The sequence below is a fragment of the Penicillium vulpinum genome, assembly GCF_028829585.1.
Source record: "Penicillium vulpinum strain IBT 29486 chromosome Unknown utg000004l_segment0_segment0, whole genome shotgun sequence".
Classification (NCBI taxonomy): domain Eukaryota; kingdom Fungi; phylum Ascomycota; class Eurotiomycetes; order Eurotiales; family Aspergillaceae; genus Penicillium; species Penicillium vulpinum.
Window position 1 is genome coordinate 6,730,012 of NW_026643244.1, and position 17,473 is coordinate 6,747,484.

General features: G+C 46.8%; 7 protein-coding genes across 7 annotated transcripts; 5 read left to right on the forward strand and 2 right to left on the reverse strand.

Annotated features, from left to right (window-relative positions):
• Positions 1 to 526: 526 nt before the first annotated feature.
• On the reverse strand, positions 527 to 1,834 carry N7479_011066 (uncharacterized protein; the record flags this gene model as incomplete). The annotated part of the gene is made up of 1 exon (XM_057258757.1): positions 527 to 1,834. The coding sequence occupies one exon, from the start codon at positions 1,832 to 1,834 to the stop codon at positions 527 to 529; it is 1,308 nt and encodes a 435-aa protein (XP_057106215.1).
• A 542-nt stretch (positions 1,835 to 2,376) lies between these two features.
• N7479_011067 (bZIP transcription factor JlbA/IDI-4) lies at positions 2,377 to 3,415 on the forward strand (the record flags this gene model as incomplete). The annotated part of the gene is made up of 3 exons (XM_057258758.1): positions 2,377 to 2,388; positions 2,584 to 3,049; positions 3,105 to 3,415. The coding sequence occupies 3 exons, from the start codon at positions 2,377 to 2,379 to the stop codon at positions 3,413 to 3,415; spliced, it is 789 nt and encodes a 262-aa protein (XP_057106216.1).
• A 536-nt stretch (positions 3,416 to 3,951) lies between these two features.
• On the forward strand, positions 3,952 to 5,366 carry N7479_011068 (2,3-butanediol dehydrogenase; the record flags this gene model as incomplete). Its single annotated transcript, XM_057258759.1, has 6 exons — positions 3,952 to 4,071; positions 4,119 to 4,152; positions 4,207 to 4,455; positions 4,506 to 4,592; positions 4,665 to 5,144; positions 5,239 to 5,366. 6 exons carry the CDS (start codon positions 3,952 to 3,954, stop codon positions 5,364 to 5,366), a joined length of 1,098 nt encoding a protein of 365 aa, XP_057106217.1.
• Positions 5,367 to 8,420: 3,054 nt separating this feature from the next.
• On the forward strand, positions 8,421 to 9,545 carry N7479_011069 (glycosyltransferase family protein; the record flags this gene model as incomplete). Its single annotated transcript, XM_057258760.1, has 2 exons — positions 8,421 to 9,053; positions 9,129 to 9,545. The coding sequence occupies 2 exons, from the start codon at positions 8,421 to 8,423 to the stop codon at positions 9,543 to 9,545; spliced, it is 1,050 nt and encodes a 349-aa protein (XP_057106218.1).
• A 414-nt stretch (positions 9,546 to 9,959) lies between these two features.
• N7479_011070 (ANP1/MMN9/VAN1 family protein) lies at positions 9,960 to 11,591 on the forward strand (the record flags this gene model as incomplete). Its single annotated transcript, XM_057258761.1, has 4 exons — positions 9,960 to 10,033; positions 10,152 to 10,834; positions 10,892 to 11,211; positions 11,262 to 11,591. 4 exons carry the CDS (start codon positions 9,960 to 9,962, stop codon positions 11,589 to 11,591), a joined length of 1,407 nt encoding a protein of 468 aa, XP_057106219.1.
• An 827-nt stretch (positions 11,592 to 12,418) lies between these two features.
• N7479_011071 (putative sister chromatid cohesion protein Dcc1) lies at positions 12,419 to 13,854 on the forward strand (the record flags this gene model as incomplete). The annotated part of the gene is made up of 4 exons (XM_057258762.1): positions 12,419 to 12,537; positions 12,655 to 13,406; positions 13,479 to 13,645; positions 13,702 to 13,854. The coding sequence occupies 4 exons, from the start codon at positions 12,419 to 12,421 to the stop codon at positions 13,852 to 13,854; spliced, it is 1,191 nt and encodes a 396-aa protein (XP_057106220.1).
• A 197-nt stretch (positions 13,855 to 14,051) lies between these two features.
• Positions 14,052 to 15,203, reverse strand: N7479_011072 (uncharacterized protein; the record flags this gene model as incomplete). The annotated part of the gene is made up of 1 exon (XM_057258763.1): positions 14,052 to 15,203. The coding sequence occupies one exon, from the start codon at positions 15,201 to 15,203 to the stop codon at positions 14,052 to 14,054; it is 1,152 nt and encodes a 383-aa protein (XP_057106221.1).
• Positions 15,204 to 17,473: the final 2,270 nt, after the last annotated feature.

Genomic DNA, 17,473 nt, shown 5'->3' on the forward strand with positions numbered 1-17,473 from the left:
ACACGATTCCAGCAACTCCCTAGCAGCCAGTATCTTAGATCCTGAGTCAATATAGCAATAGAAATGAGCACAGATTTGGCTAATATAGTCGGCTCTTTCTTTTTCTTTTTCTTCCTATCGTACTTTTCTGTATTGCCTGCTCAAAATTGATGCCCGACCGGAAGAACGTTTCCCGTGCAGTCCGACCTGTGCTATCTCGAAGGTCTAGATCAGCACCAGCTCTAATAAGTAGTCCGATTATATCCCTCGAAGTTGGCAACGTCAAAGCGAGACGCCCATTGCTGTTTTTCCGGTTTGGGTTGGTTGCCTTTGTGCTTAGTAGACTTCCCACCATCGCTTTCATCCGATTCTGAACAGCGAAAAACAAAGGCAAGTGCGTAGTATTGAGATTCGGATTGATGTGACTCTGCGACAGCAACAGCTTGGCAACCCTTATGTTTCGGCTTTGCACTGAGTGATATAATACCGTCTTTCCATCAATGTCTTGGGAATTGATATCGACTTTTCCGAGCATTTCGTTCACAAACTAAGCAGAGACGGAACTGTTAACGCTGGCAGCAATGCTCAAGGGAGTTCGTCCATCCTCGTCACGCTGGTCGAGTTCAATTCCTGGAGTTTGAAGAAGGGCATTGATTGTATTTTTGCAGGGAATTTTGTGGCGATAACAATGATTTCGACCAACAGCCATGTGAAGAGGCGTTTTCCCATGGGGGCCGATTTTGTTTACATTGGCGCCATTTTTGATCAATTCCGTCACAATATCTGACTTGCCTAAGGACTTGCACAGGGAGACTGCCACATGAAGTGCCGATGTTTTGTCGGATATATAGATTTTTGGATCAGCTCCATATTCGAGCAAAAGTTGGACATTGCGGACGTTTCCTGTTCGCCTTGAAAGACTGCAGGGTATTTCAATTTCATGCTCCAAAGTGTCAGCACAAAGACTATGGGTACTGCAGATAGCGGTGAACAGTATTGGAATAAGCCCATAATTCAATTCAAGGAGGAAGGGATAATCACTGAGACAATTTAGATCAGTTCCTTGTTCGAGGACCTCTTTGACAGATAGATGTCTGGTTTCTTTGTGCCAGTTCGGATTTTTCAAATTGTGCAACAAGGTGTCCACGAGGAACTGACGATACAATTTCCCAATAAAGCCCCCTTTAGAAGCCATACACTGCAGCATATGGATATTGTTAGCGTTTATCATAGGAAACAATTTCCATGTGAACTCATGATTCGTTCTTCCAGGAATCCTCGAGAGTTCTTCAATTGTCTTTTCGTAAACTGTCAGCTGGCAATGTCTCAAACTCCATTCTAGGGCCATGAAAACCCTGTTCAGTGGTCTCCAGAGCTCAGCGCCTATCACGTTGGAAAATAGGCGATTCAATTGACAGAGACTAATGAGAGTGTTTTGCGGTAGTGGAGCCGCGATAAACTGCAACAACTCGTTGGGGAGATCCAGTATCGATGTTGTGAAAACTTGTTTCTTCCAATCATGAAAAGCATCGGTCATAAAGACTTGCTTGGCGTCTTTGAGAAAGACTTTGGTTGCCTTTCGCCCTAGCTTTTTATGTCTCAACCAACTCTTCGGGAAATATAATTGGTCCGACGCAAGATTTCGAGCAGTAGAAATAGACATGCCAAAGCTACTTGTGCTAGTCTGTCCTGGCTCAGAATAGTTCATGACGATGAAATAAATCAGATCCATCTCATCGGGCTTGATTTTGAGGGACCACCGAGGGTTTGCATGGATGTATCCAACAATACTGAATGCTGCTTGGACTGTCTTGATTGTTGTAGAATCCAATGGCGCAGAATTAGACAACGACATACTTAAAGAAAACTGAGGCAGATGTCGTGGATGCGTGTTTAAGGAAGGTATTACTGGCAGATATCACAATCATTCATATTTGAAGACTGTTGAGCTGATCATCATGCAATAATCGATCTTTACCTTGGTATGATATTCCAGTATGAGTGGTGGTCTTTATGGACAACCACAGTCACCCTGAGTTTATATGCGAACTTTGTCGACATCTTCTTATAACGATAGCCAATCTTGCAATGATCACTCGATCTCAATGCCACCTGTTGAACAGTAAATCAGGGGTCTACTTGGTAATAGCCTATATAGTGCCAACGTGTCCTTTGATGACCTGTTATGCATAATTCCAATCCGGGAGAGGCTTAGATGTGTAAATGTCACCTTCAACAAGCTAGAAAGTGTCCACGGGTATCCATACGGGTTGCATTCCAGGGCTTATCCTAGATAGCATTAGCGTATCTAAATTATCCCCTATGATTGGTTAAGCGAATGACGCTAAAATGAGTCATAATGAGTCGTGGGGGGATATCAGATAAACAACCAATCACATGATGCTTACTGTGGGCCCATGTGGTACTGCGGTTGATCCCTTGGTCTTCCATTCTTTTTTATATGGCCTGGCCTTGTCCTTCCATTTCTTCCTCAGGACACGACTCCTACAGAGTCGACCCATATTCACAGTTACCCTAGGGTATCTCTTCATCATCCTCATATAGAGCGTCACGGGTCTGCAAAGGCCCTTCTAAGAAATCCAGCGATGCCTGCCTGCTGTTGTTCGAGCGCCGCGGCAGCGATCCAGACCTCCACACACTGGTTCCAACCCGCCCTATACCGGCACGCAGGAACGCCATCAAGGGCCTGCTGAATATTCGCCATGGGCGAATCTTCATCCGTACAGTGATAACGACCTCTTCTCATCGCTGACACCGCCGTTGGAAGGCTTTCCCTCGGCTGTGCCAGTCTGTCAATCCTTTGATACCCTCACGCACGAGTCGGCACTCTGGGCAGAACCCGATCTGTCCTTTGCCGATACCGACTGGAATTTCGTATCTGTGAATCATTCGACGCCGTACCCTCCTGGATATGACGGTGGCGATGCCCCCGTCATAGACCTTGGGCATGGCTCTGTGTCTGCTTTCAACTCTCTTTCGGATTCCGGCTCAATCGAGCTCCAAAACTATGTTCCTGCGTCTATTGCTCCTAGCTCGGTTAATTCACAAGGTAGGATTGTATTCCTCTATCAAGTCAATGGGGCCTGGTTTCTAACGTTTAAAAGATGGCTACTCGCATCCTTCCCCTATCTCTCAGTTCCCTGTTCCCGTCTCGACTTCTCTCTCCAGCCCTGATACCTCCCAGGGCGATGATATTCTAAGTCGCGTTGATTCCTCGCGCGTGGAAAAGCGTAAACTCAACACCCTTGCAGCGCGGAGATGTCGCCAGAGACGTGTGGATCGGATGAAGGAACTTGAAGCCGAGTTGGAAAAGATGCGGAAGGAAAGAGATGATTGGAGACTTCGGTGTTCGAAGCTTGAGGGCGAAACGGATGCTTTGAAGGCTCTTCTCACTCGTAGGAGCAAGGATACATAGTTAGGTACTTGAAAATTAGAGTAGGTCTCTCAAGTGAATTCGATTGGTTTTGGATGTCTCCACTTGTTTTCTTTCGTATTTTGCCCAAAGGAACATGCTATCAGCATTATTCGTATTGTGAGATAGAGATATAGTGTCAGACTTCCTCTACATCGGGCATCCCCACAGAGTGGCCCTCGCCCGAGGTCATATGCATCAAAGTCAATTGCATAATTCCCGGCAAATCAATGACAAGGGATCTACTATTGATCTCTTCTCCTGGTGGCTCACATGAACGAGCCCGGGACGCCCGGAGACTATCTTACTCTGCGGGGCTTCGTTGAGAGGGGTTCTTCCTAGTCTCAACAAACAGGGCCTACCCAGCCGATAGTATTACTCACAGATATCGAAAGACCGCTTACTCCGTACATCCATGTAGCATTTTAACCCCTCAATAAATTACATCATCTCACTTCGTTTTTATCTGCAATCTCCATTCTTCGGTTCGTTCTACAATACTCCAACAGCTTTACCCGTTAACCCGAGATCCATCCATTATGAGAGCTGTACGCTTCCATGGACGAGGTGATATCCGCATTGATGAGATAGAAGAGCCGGTTTGCGGCGATGGTCAGGTCAAGGCAAGCTTAAGCATTACTACTCGTAACTTTTGTAACGTTAGCGCCGAGGCTGAGTCTCTAACAACCAAGCTTGATGTTAACAGATTCGACCTGCCTTTGTCGGAATATGTGGCACTGGTAAGTAACGCGGTCAACAGCCACCGTTAGCTAGTTGTTTCTAATCCACCCCAGATATCCACGAGTATATTACTGGTCCCATTCTTGTTCCTGTCACGCCGCACCCATTAACCGGAGACAAGCTGCCAATCACCCTGGGCCATGAGTTCAGTGGCACAGTTGAAGAAGTTGGCCCAGGCGTTACAGAGTTCAAGGTTGGGGATCGGGTTGCAGTCAAGCCTAACCTCTTTGACGCCACGTGTTCGAGCTGTTTGATAGGAAGATTCCCTTCCTGCGAGAAAGTGGGATTCATCGGCTTTAGCAGTAAGCAATGCTATGACCTCTCGACATGTCGCGATATTAATGACTACAAGGTCAGGCAGGTGGTCTGTCGGACCACATCGTCGTGGATACCAAACATGCGATTCCGCTACCCGACTCCATCCCCCTCGACATCGGAGGTAAGAATAGGCTTCTACGTTTCAAGTTGTAGTTGATTTGTTTCAGTTCTGACGATATTGGTGGCGATACAGCCCTGGTGGAGCCTCTTGCCGTCGCATGGCACGCCGTAAGCCGCAGTCCTCTGCAGGCAAATGACACAGTACTTGTGGTTGGGGCCGGACCAATCGGTCTGGCTATCATTCAGGTACTGAAAGCTAAAGGTATTACGTCGATTATTGCCGTGGAGGTCTCTAAGCGACGACGAGAATTTGCCCTCGCTCTAGGCGCCCTCAAGGTTCTTAATCCCATTGATGTGGATGCGGTTGCGCAGATACGTGCTTTAACGGCGAATGTGGGTGCAGCTGTTGCATTTGAGTGTTCCGGGGTTCAGGCTGGGATTGATACCGCGATGACTGGTCTTCGGGTGCGTGGGACGATGGTCATCGTTTCCTTGTGGGAGCAGAAGCCTATCTTTGATACTTCTGGTATTGTGCTTCAAGAGAAGCACGTCATAGGGGCTGCTATTTATGATGATGGGGACTTCGAGGCTGTGATTGATGCAATTGCTTCTGGTAAGCTTGACTGCTACTTACCCAGTTGTTGTCTCCAGTTCACTTCCTAATTAGGTAATTGCCTTCTGCTGACCTCTTGCTTCTTATGGTATAGGTAATATCCAGCCTCGCCAGATGGTCACCAGTAAAATCCGAATGGAGGATGTGGAAGAGAAGGGATTTAAGGCTCTCATCGAGGAGAAGGATGAGCATGTAAAGATTCTGGTCGAGATTTCTGCATGAAGTGTACTCCGTACGTGGAAGTCATGCGCCTTGGTGCCGATATATTTCAATTTTAAATAAGTTTCCGTTACATTTGTTCATCTATTACTCTAAACATCTACATACTCAGAAAATATGCGCCAAGCTTTATACATGCTGGCCACGCGGTATAAAACGGGGACTTCGGGAATAGTCCTAGATCAGGTAACAGCTCTGGAGCCCTGGAGTAGGTCGGATCTTCTTGCCTAAGAACATTTTCGGCCAAGCCGACTAGAGCTAGTTCTACAGGATAATTTAGAATGGTAAATGATTATAGTAAGCCGAGCCGAGCCATTGACGTGATTATTGTCATTCATTAGGCTGTTGATCTCATTAGCAAAATACACCTAATACATGTATTGAACCCGACAAACACAAAAAGCAATATGAGAAAAAATTTCTTTAAATAGTGCATCGGCTAAGCTCAGCTCTAGTACTCCGTATTATTAATTGATTCTTTCCATGCATTTTTAGAAACATGTTGACGGTAACATTGCCACTTCAGGTTGTGCTACTACCTACCTACCTAACTACCTAAGCCACTCACTGAGCCTGAGTTGCCCACTGCGTTGCTCTCCCCATTTTGTATTCTATATTCTAGCTTCCGCCTACTTCGTTGATGACTGCCCTTACACCTATATGCTCTGAGGTAGTTAAGATACAATTGCATGGTACTACTATTAAAGACCTCTTAAAAGATCCCTTAAAAGACTATTATAAAATTTGCGGGGCTGAAGGAGGTGCAGAAGAGTAACCAATCAGAAGACAGAGACAGGCCATAAAGTCAACAAAACTGTAGGAAAGCCTATTAAGTGAAGATACTGTAATGTGAATTGTGAGATATTCCAAGGTTGGTCTTGTGTCATTCTTAATAATCAAACATGGTTATGATCAAAAGACAAAATCCTGTGCTATTGAGGAGCAGTAAGTTCAAAAAAAAGGAGAAGAATCACGTAGAAGCAAGAAAGTCAGAGCAATTTTGTCGAGATCGTCGTCCCTTGCGTTCAGAATGGGATGATAGGATGGTGATCGCTTTGCTGAGCACATGGACCAGTCCCAGTGACGAGATGTAAGACTCAGATGTTTTCTGTCAAATTTCCGATGTTCTAGATCAATTACGAGATGGACGCTTTGCCTCTCGAGGATCTGGCCCGTAAACGTAACGCTCGAAACGTGATAACACAGTAATAAGCGAAAACGGCATGGATGATTTTCTAATTATCAGAGTAGGAGAGATTTATGAATGTCTCATAGAACAAGACTAAGAGCTTGATGGTCCAGGATAAAGCAATGGAGTTAGACGAGGCGCAAAGACGAGGAAGAATCTCGTTTGAGTAAACCACTCGTGTACATATATATGTCCAAGGTTAGGCGGTTTCATGGGATATATACATGTACGCCTTCTTACATTAATACTATTCTTCTTTCTTACCAACTTTATCAACTTCTTCTCTCTCCATTTGAGGTCCTTCTACTTGTTCCGTGATATTTACCCGCTATTCTTTGAGATATGAGACTTCAAACACTCCATCAGGCACACCACTTTTTTACATATATCATCAATCTTTTGCGCCGAGCATACTGACTTAATGATGAGTCGATCACTGAGCAGCTTTAACCGAGCACCCTAGGGGATACCTGCACCTGGGCACTGGGCATTATTTAGTAATCAAAAGTACTGGACTTTCAAGGTTCAGGAGGTTCCAACCTGGGCACCTGTGGACGCCACGTGCTATGATGACTAATCCTTTTTGTAAATAGATCGGGAGGTTAAACCGGCGCCTTAAGATGGCCATTTTCGACCAATTTAACCATTAACATATATTGAATTACAGGAGCTAGTTGTGCGGTATACTTTGTATTGGTAACTGAGCTGATGTTATTCTGCAACATTGAACTTATAGGTGCCATGATCTGATGATATGACGACACATGTATATCCTGTGTCGGCCTATTATTCGTCATTTATTCTTTCATTTGTTTTTTATTGTCTGAAACTCCCATTGTTTTAATTCTTTCTTTTCTTTTTATGTTCCAAACGTCAATGCAGGCGCTTTTAACCAGGTCTGGCAATGATCTATGTATTATATTCTTATGGTTACTCTGCAGTAATAATACGAAGAGCGTGGGATGATCTTAGGGCCTTGGCTGGCTGACGGTGTTGGGGGAGAAAGCTCTAGACATGGGCATTGCTGGCAGTGGAGAAAGAGTGTTTTTTCCACTTGACGCCTCCCGCCTAACGATCTATGAAATGGTGACAAGCCACTCCCCGGTTTAACTAGTTTAGGCATGTTAAAATCAAAATTAAAAAAAAAGAAAACTGATTCTCTGCTGCAAAGATCTGGGAAATGTCTCGAATATCAACTATAGGAAACAGACATGTACTCTGTATGTAGTACTCCTTACTAGATCTCTATCTTTAGCCGGCATCCATGATCTGAGATTCGAAACAGGTTTGCGGCATAAACAATGCCAGTCATGCGAACTAACTTAAGTTTCAAGTGTCGATCCCAATCGCTTTTTTGTTCTAATTTTACAGGATGGTTCGGCCTTTGCCGCAAGGGAACTCCGTAGAGAGAATTTAGTCGCCCTGTTATGCACCACGGAAGATCATAAGGGGATTAACCACTCGATGACACTAAGGCAGCACGTCGCTAGTGTTCGCATCTGATTGATCCAGTCATTTTCTGGGAAAACACGCCTCAGCCGTGACCTGAGACATCCATAGATGATACCGCCCATGCTCGATATAAGTTATTGGCTCATTTTACTGCGTGGATCCATAGGGATGGGGCGGGTTGGAATTTTTAGATCCCACCCTTTAGGTATATAACAACACTTGGGCTACGCTTTGACAACTCCATTTTTCGTTATAAGTCCCTTTGTCACGCAATATTCCATTGTCTTCTTTCATCCCTATAATTGGAATCGAAAATCCAGTACTACAAGAGTGCTGTTTTGACCACTTTTTTTTTCTACTGTGGACCCCTGCCTACGTTATACCCGGGATTCTTGCCTCATAAAAAAGCCCACATCATGGGTACACCACTTACAGAAACGGTTATCATTACTGGTGGAAATGGGTTATTGGGGTCGGAGATCGCCATCGAGATCGCAAAAAAACAACCTTTCGTCCATCTATTATTGACCGCACGAGATATAAGGACCGACGATGTCCGCGATTTGATGGGGAAGATCCGCTTGATCGGCCCGAGGTCGATCGAGGTTCTCGCTCTTGACCTGACCGATCTGAAATCCGTGGCATCTTTCGCCAAAACTACCGTCGATCGTGTTCATTACAAAGATATTCCACCTGTGACCAATCTAATTCACTGTGCTGTCGCTACATCTTACGTTATTGATGACCTCACATCAGATGGCTACGACCCTGTGTATCAGACAAATTGTCTATCTCCATTTTTATTAACCATTGGACTGCTCGAGGCTTTCCGGGCTGGAGATGGTACACCAAAAGGCGGAGCGAAGGTCATCAACATCGGCTGTTCTGCGACAACTTCCGGGAGATTGGATTACTTCGACCGCGACAATGGAAGACATGGAAAGCAACCGGGAACTGCGCTCGGTGCAAAGGAAGAGAATATTCGTTTCGGGAGCAGCAAGTTAATGGCGAGTGTCGCATTATATGCGTTGAGGCGGAGCTTGATCTGGGTAAGTTGACATTGTGATCGGAGTCATCTCCCGATTTCCAACTTTCAACAGTTTACTAATAAAATCTAATTATAGACCGGCAATATCTCACTCGACATCTTCACCTTGGATCCAGGAGGCATGACTGGTCCGAGTAATTTGCGGACCGGGGCGCCTATGTCGGTCAGAGTCGCACACCAGACTCGGTCCGGACTTCGGCCATTCCTGCGCATCGTATCGCGAAGCTCCATGAACAAAGTCAGTGTTCCAGCCAAGGCGATCGCCAGAGTTGCATTCCACATCGACACGGTGGAGAACTGGCAAAAGGAACGCTACTTTATTCTCGATAGCGAGTACGAGGCCGCATCCGTCTTGCCTAGCTTGCGTAATGGGGAAAAAGTGAACAAGCTATTGCTGCAGATGATGCAAATGGTTGAAGTGGAAACAAAGCAGATGGACTCTCCTCCTCTTCGACCTCAATTGAGCATGCTCTCGCCTACACTTGCACTGTGAAGGGACAAAATTATCTATACATTTTAGCATTGGGGGAAGTTTCTGTATCTAAAATTAGCGAAAGCATTTTGCAAAATTAAAGCATTTGATCTTTTATATATTTCAATCCCAAATTATGTTATAAAGTACGGTATAATATTCAATCTACAGGGAGACAAGGGCGCTGATGGTTGCAAGCGGATGACCGGATTTGGTGAAGACCACAACAGTGTAAGATCTTGGATCACATCAAGTCTTATTTCGCTTCTTCTTAGGCTTCCGATTCTTTTTATTTTTTGTTTCAATCTTTTCTTGAGACTTTCATTGATCCTAAGCCTTCGATAACTGTCCTTTGCAAAACCGGACCGGGGTTGTCAGGGTCTCCGGCCGCTCCATCAGTTCTTGGCCAAGCACCGCGTGACAGCGCCCGCAGTGATGAACCGACACGTCCTTGAGAAAGGCCACTCTGCCTACCCCAGAGGCTCTGCATTTTCAATTTCTCCGAACAGGTAGGCAAACTACAGAGTCTGAGCTACGCAGCTCGTCATTGTTCGCGCTCGGAGCCCTGTCGTCATGCCAGATCGTGAAACGAGAAATCAAGACTAACTAGTATGCCTCCGCCCCCAGGTTCCAGCCTCGTTCACAACCTGCCCTTCGGAGACGCCGACAGCTCTTTCAGCGCCTCTGCCTCCTTGGCGGTGTGTCGATAGTGCTGTTCCTCTTGATTTTCCCATCATGGCGCGCTGCCATCCTTCCCACCATCTCGCTCGGCCTTCTCTCTTACCCCGGAGATCTACACCTACAGACGGTCCGGTATTATGATTTATCAGAAGTTCAAGGGACGGAGAAGGGCTGGGAACGCGGAGAGCGTGTCCTGATGTGTACTCCCCTCCGAGATGCCTCGTCGCACCTCCCGATGTTTTTCTCACATCTTCGAAACCTCACATACCCACACCACCTAATTGATCTCGCATTTCTGGTATCGGATTCTAGGGATGATACCCTAGGAATGCTGTCGCGCATGTTGGAGGATACCCAAAATGATCCGGACCCAAAAATGCCCTTTGGAGAGATCTCCGTGATCCAGAAAGATTTCGGGCAGAAAGTCCAACAGGATGTGGAAAGTCGACACGGATTCGAGGCACAGGCCAATCGACGCAAGTTGATGGCGCAGGCAAGGAATTGGTTGCTGAGCGCAACGCTTCGCCCAACCCACAGCTGGGTCTACTGGAGAGATGCAGACGTGGAGACTGCCCCGTTCACAATCATTGAGGATCTGATGCGGCACAACAAGGATGTTACAGTCCCGAGTGAGTGGTTACCATTTCATGAGTGTCCAAATCCATACTAACCGGCTTTGTCTGTAGATGTTTGGCGCCCGCTTCCAGATTGGCTTGGCGGAGAGCAACCTTACGATCTGAACTCCTGGCAAGAATCTGAGACTGCGCTGGCGCTTGCGGATACCTTGGACGAGGACGCTGTCATCGTGGAAGGATATGCCGAGTACGCTACATGGAGGCCTCATCTTGCTTATCTCCGCGATCCCTACGGCGATCCAGACATGGAGATGGAGCTGGACGGGATCGGAGGTGTCAGTATCCTGGCGAAGGCCCGAGTATTCCGTGCTGGTGTGCACTTCCCAGCCTTCAGTTTCGAGAAGCATGCCGAGACGGAAGGGTTTGGCAAGGTAAGACAGTAATTAGCGAGGTGGTGGTTACAATTGCTAATATTTCCTAGATGGCTAGACGGATGAAGTTCTCGGTGATTGGACTGCCACACTACGTTATTTGGCATCTATACGAGCCCAGTGTCGATGACCTTCGGCATATGGAACAAATGGAGGTGGAGCGACTGGCTCGCGAAAAAGAAGAACAAGAACAAGCAGAGCAAAAGGCTCACGCCGAGTCCAAGCCCCTAGGCACCGATCAAACTGTAAACGGCGAAGAATTACAAGGCTCGGCTGAAGGCCCGGCTGGCCAGCCCATGAAAGACACCGTGGATTCTATTCAGGGTCAGTTGAAAGACCAAGCCGAGACAGTCGAAGTAGCCGAGAAAGCGAGACTATAATCCTCAGCTGGCGGCTTTCTCTCGCCGCTTCTTTCCTATAAGTGGCCACTTGTTCGTTCCAGCCGGCTGGATTACGCATTACATTCTCACATGCGACTTGAATATCTCACCTTCCTGTCTGGGAAGACTATTTGTTTGTTTAGACTAGGGCATGTTTATGCCCAACCTCTGCGGGTGTAGGAGCTTTGCTTTGTATTCTTGTTCTGTTCTTGCATATGTTTGTTTTTATATCTTTGGGAGGCATTTCTGTCTTTTACAGAGTCACAACGAAGCACAATGGTTGACGTGTCATTGAGAGCAATAATTTGGCCATTCAAAAACAAAAGACTGCCGATTTTGATTTCAATATATTCTACAAAAGAATAATTGGCCGCTTATACAGTCTCCGTCCTTGACGATGTAGTTCTAATCTGATCTATTTGGCATAAACTGGTATAAAGAACGGTATATGTAAGATTCTTCTACAGCGGCTTTTAAATGTCATGTTTCATCTCCCTATAAGTGTTATAGCTGGGAGTATAAAAGGGAATGTAGAATATGTGCGGTGAAAGAGATGTAAAATATGAAAAACCACATGTGCACTTTTCAATGTTCTATGCATACGTCGATGTACATAATATGTGGCTTTTTAAATTGGCCCAATAATGTAACTTTAACATAATGCCCAGATGATCATCTAACCCCTCCAAGATCCAGGGCTACACATCGGATGAAGCCGAAGGCCTCTTAGGCGGTCCGTGTGTCTCCACTTCGCGTCAACGCGTCCGAAGCCAATGCTTCATTCCGACTTTCCTTAGACTTGCACTCTATACACACTATAATCTGCAATGTCTACTCAAGACTCGCGTGGTATTCTTTTTACACATACTCGCCCCCAGGAGGGGTTCCGGCTACTGGAACTTACCCCAGAGCTGGAAGAGCTACTGACATCAAAAGATGCACCCGTGTAAGTTGACGCAATGAATAGAAGCTCAAGTAGACGGGAGCAACCCGCAAGCTGCTGTCCGAAAGGGCCCTCCCATTCCCAATCGGCTACTCTCGGCTAACCCGCGACGCCCACCAGACTTGAACTCAAATCGCCCTCTGCAGCCCTCGCACAAGCAGTAGTCGACCCCGCCGCTCACGACTACGTCAACCTATGCACACCGACACAAACATACCGCATTCGCCAAGTCCAATCCTCAAACTCCCTGCACATCCTCCGCCCAAGCCGCGGCGAAATCTCTCAAGCAGATATCAAAGTCGTTGAAGAAGAAGCTGGCGAAAGCGGCACATTGAACCTCCCAGATGAAGCCGTAACGGCCGTTGCAAAGTGTTCCTCGACGCTGGAACTTCACATCCCACCGGGAGGGTTCTCAGCTGTTCCGTTCCTGGAGAAGAGTCTGCGGCTGTACGATCGACGCAGCGACGATGATGGGGACATAGCAATGGGCGGTTCTACTAACTCTACGAGCCCGCTGGGATCCAAGGAAATGCGCGCGGCCAGGGAGAATGTATGCGAGGATATTCCCGTGTCAACGGCGCAGTGCGAGCAGGGTTGGATGGAGCTTTGTGCATTTGTAGATGGGGTTGAGGAGGTGGCATGTTGGCGGCCCTCGGCGCGGTCTCGATTGGCTGTTTGGAAGCGGCTGGCCGAGGGTGCTGTTTTACAGGGCATTGATCTTGAGAAACAGTTTCTTGTTGGGGACTTGTGGAAGTCTGTTCTGGATGATGACGAGGAGATGGAGCCGCCGTTCCCACGTGCGTTGCTGGAGGCTGTTGTGAGGCGCATCTGCATTGCGAATGAACGACCGCCTTTGGTGGATGATATCAAATGTGAGTCAAGGATGGACAATTAGATGTGGTTGCAGGTGTCGGGTTTTCTAATTATTTTATGCTGTTCTCTAGGGGCGAGCTTTGATAAGGTTGAGTGTACGCAATGGGTTGGCGAGACATACTTGGCTGCCAATGCTCCGACTACGTCGTCTGCTATTGGAAGAAGTGAATTCCTCCGCGCATGGAAGGATTGTCTGCCTGAGTCTTGGAGAGGAGAAGCAGCGCTGTCAAAACTGCCGGTAACTTGACCTTTTCCCACTTGAGCTACGGTACAATAGGCTAATTTCGACTACAGAATGGCTGCTACAACACTCCTGACCCTACAACTATCTGTTTTGTTGAACCATCACAACGACAGCCAACTAACAAAACTGCCTCTACACCAGCCACAACCGCGAAGGCTAAGAATACTAGAAATTGGCACGAATTGCTCAAAGGCCGCCGTTGATTGCGAAAAAAACAACTAACGCACTTGCTGCGTAAAGCCATGGCATCTAGTCTATGATGCGCGCGTATCTAGAAGCACCACGATCATGCCTGCCGCCCGAACTTACCTCGATCGCACTTCCCCCCAAAAAAAAGTGGGAAGAATCACGAGCAAATAAGAAAAAAAAAACTCGAAAGGACTCTCCGACGAATGAATCATTAGCACCAAGTGTACTTCTCATTCAACCACCACTCCACATCCTTTCCCAGCCCTTGCTCCTCGCCAGTCCACCTCAAACTGGAGATGCTCTCTTTTTCGCGGTGTACAAGCTCAGCCTCCGGGTCCACCAGAATCACAGCCTTCTGCAAAAGGGGAGTAGGGTTCCAGAATTCAACCTTGCTCATATTCCATTCGTGGGCCTCTTGCTGTGCTCGCCGAAGGATGGCAGCCATGGCCTGGATAGTGGCCTGCTCCTCTGCCGGAGACGTGGGATCATCATACACCCACCGAAGGATGTAGAGAACATTATCCTCGGGTGCCTCGCCGAAGTTCCGGTTCCAAGCGCAGTACACGCGAGCCTGGTCGTCACCAGCGCCCTTGACTACAGGCGGGGAGCGCGCAGGAATCAAGTTCTCAGCATAAAACTCCTCTCGAGCCCAATGCCAGACAAAGTGATCAAAGTTAGGCAAAATAGCAATCTTAGCACCACTCGTCTTCTGCGACGCCACGAGCATCTGCTCGCGCAGCTTGGCAAACACATCCTCACTGCACAAACACTTCTGAACATCCTTAGCAAATAGATCCCTCGTGGGTGCCTTCTCCGGCCCACCCTCAGTAGCCGGCAAAGACATATGCGAAGACGAGAACGGCCGCCACCCAAACTGGGCGTAGAACTTCTTCCCGATATCCGAGAAAAGCACCGTAAACGGCGACTTCCGCCGTGGCTCTTTCTCCATCTCCCACGTCTCTAGTTTAGTGCTCAGCTCCTCCAGCATCCGCTTTGCGTACCCCTTCCCACGGAAATCAGGCCGACAGTAGACACTCCCCACGCCGTGCGTAGAAACCTTCTCCACCTGCCCATCGTGCGCGAGTAGCGCTGTCTTTCGGTACGACTCGCACGAACTGAGGATTGTGCGCTCGTCCTCGGGTTCGTTACGGTCTACTAGGATCCAGCAGGTTAGGCCATCGCGTGTCAGCCGTTGCTGGAGGAGATGGTTCTCGCGTGCTATGTATTTTTCCACATCTAATGGTCCTTTCCAGGCGACGCTGTTCAGTCTAATTGAGGCAATGCGCTCTGAGGCTGTGGCTGGGACCAGGATCAGATCTGGGGATTCCCCTGCGGGAAGGGCGGGGATCTCTGCGGCAATCATGTCGAGTTGAGCAAGGTTTAAAGTATGAGCTGTCGAAATTGGGAATGTGATATAAAAGTGAAGACTAATGGTGTAGGTACAAAGATATAAGTAGGAAAAGATAAACCCGGGGTTAAGGTACAAAGTTAAAGATGTTCCGAAGACAAAACAAGAACAAACCCCGTGGACCGACGGGGGTCCGCCATAATATACCTGTCATCTCTACATTTCTGGCTTTCTATCCCACGATAATGACCACAGTTGGGTCACACGAACATCTCCTCTAGACTACAATTGGACCAAACACACCCAATCCATGTCTCCTATCTGCATTCCGCATCACGATCAGGGCCGGGTCTGCTTGCCCTATACGTACAAATTAAATATAAAAAAAAGACACCCTTTCTCTTTGTCACCGGCCCGAGGCGAAGCGATGGCAAGCGATAGGGGAGGTTGCATTGCGTTAGTCCCGAGGCCCTTATAGGCCCTTTTGACGTAAGAGCCGGCCTTTGCCTTTGCGGAGGGTTTCGAAGAGTCATGTGAGCCTTGGCGATTATGTCATTTGTGTTTATTTAGTTAGCCATTAACATCCATCAATGCGTAAGTGGTGTTGATCTTCATTTTAGATTGGATGTTTTCTATATATATATTTTATGCAAAGCTCTTATGGCTATAGGGGGATTGGAGCTCACACGACCAGTTCTATACACGCCACTTTACATTGTTCGTAGATCATTGAACTATGTACATACTTTGTACATACATACCAGTAGCCTTGTGTGCTATCCATTTTATGAACCTAACAGTCTTCTTAGTTCTATAAAATTGGAGCTCATAGAAGGAGTTGGTGTTGAATTTATTCATCAATATAGGGATTACCTCCCAACCCTCGACTCATGGCTATACATCAAACACCAACAAAGATAGCTGGTTGGCGCATAACACCTCGACTTGACACAGGGATTATAAACACACAGTTCAAAGCCCTATTGAATGGTGAGTAATATGTATATACATGTCAGATAGCATAGGGCTGATTAAATTTCTACTTGTATACTTATTTCCTTTCCGGTAACCCCTCCCCCCCAACTAACTACATAGTAGTTCGTGGTAAATATCGATTTAATCTACTCTCACAATCCCCAGCCAAGCATTTTCAGTTGGAAAACGAGCCCGAGTAGCATCTCTCGCAATGAATGATTCGGAAAGCTGTAGTCAAACGTCTTTGCCCCATTTTTGTTGTTAGAATATCTGCTCCGTCTCACCTTTAGAACAGCGCTCCCCCTTTCTCTTGACTATAGCATCTGTTTATTCATTATCCATCTAGTTGGGTTCAACCCTAGTCCCCGGCATAAGAGATCAGCGATCCTCCCCCTTCCCCTCCCCCATCACAATAGATAATGGGTTCTCGGGGATAGACAAAGCACAAGAGAATGGTTCCCCATAGTTCCTTTTTCAACAGCATCCATTAACCTAAATCGGCCGGCTAGCGCACTTACATACAAATGTAGTCACCTCGAAGATCTAGCAGCCTGCTTTCATCAGACAGGTGAGCAAACATAGGCAGAGAAATTCAAATCAAATAAAACTTCATGACACAGACATTATGGCATAAGGGACCTTCGTTTTGAATGAAATAATTTCCACTGGATTCATCAGCATAAGAGCACACATGGAAAAACGCAAACACAAGATAGCGAGGCGACAGTGGGAACTAGTTGCTAGTATATTGGAATTGGCTAAAGGATCATGTAGTTGAGTTTCAACGAAGGAGATGAATGAAATACAATGGAAAGATGGGAGATGGTATGAAAAAAAAAGAGGCCGGGCCGCAGCAAAACGACCTGCGAGAAGAAAAAACCCAAGGGATCAAGTAAAATGCAAAATGAACCAAACGGTAAGCTATAAAAAAGCCAGGGTGAAAAAGAGGAAAAGAAGGATGGAGAAGGAGCGTCATGAAAGTGAGAATGGAAAGAAGAGCAGAGAAGAATGAAAACTTCGGAATGAAGCACCAAAAAGGAAAGATATGAACCTGATCTATGTAAATAAATGCCATGTGAGTCCCAAAAGCCATCTGCTCCCCGTTTTATGTATTTGCGCCACTTCTTGCGGGCAGTTCCAGAATTTCCTTCGTCCATCATGTATGTTCGGTCATTGGTCACGCTAAATCAAGAATGAGACAGAATTCGGGGGTTGGACAAGGTAAAAAAAGAGGAGATAAGGAAGTAAAAAAAAAAAGAAAAACACACGAATTCCCCTGAAGCCTAAGATAGGATCGGAGAATTTCGAAA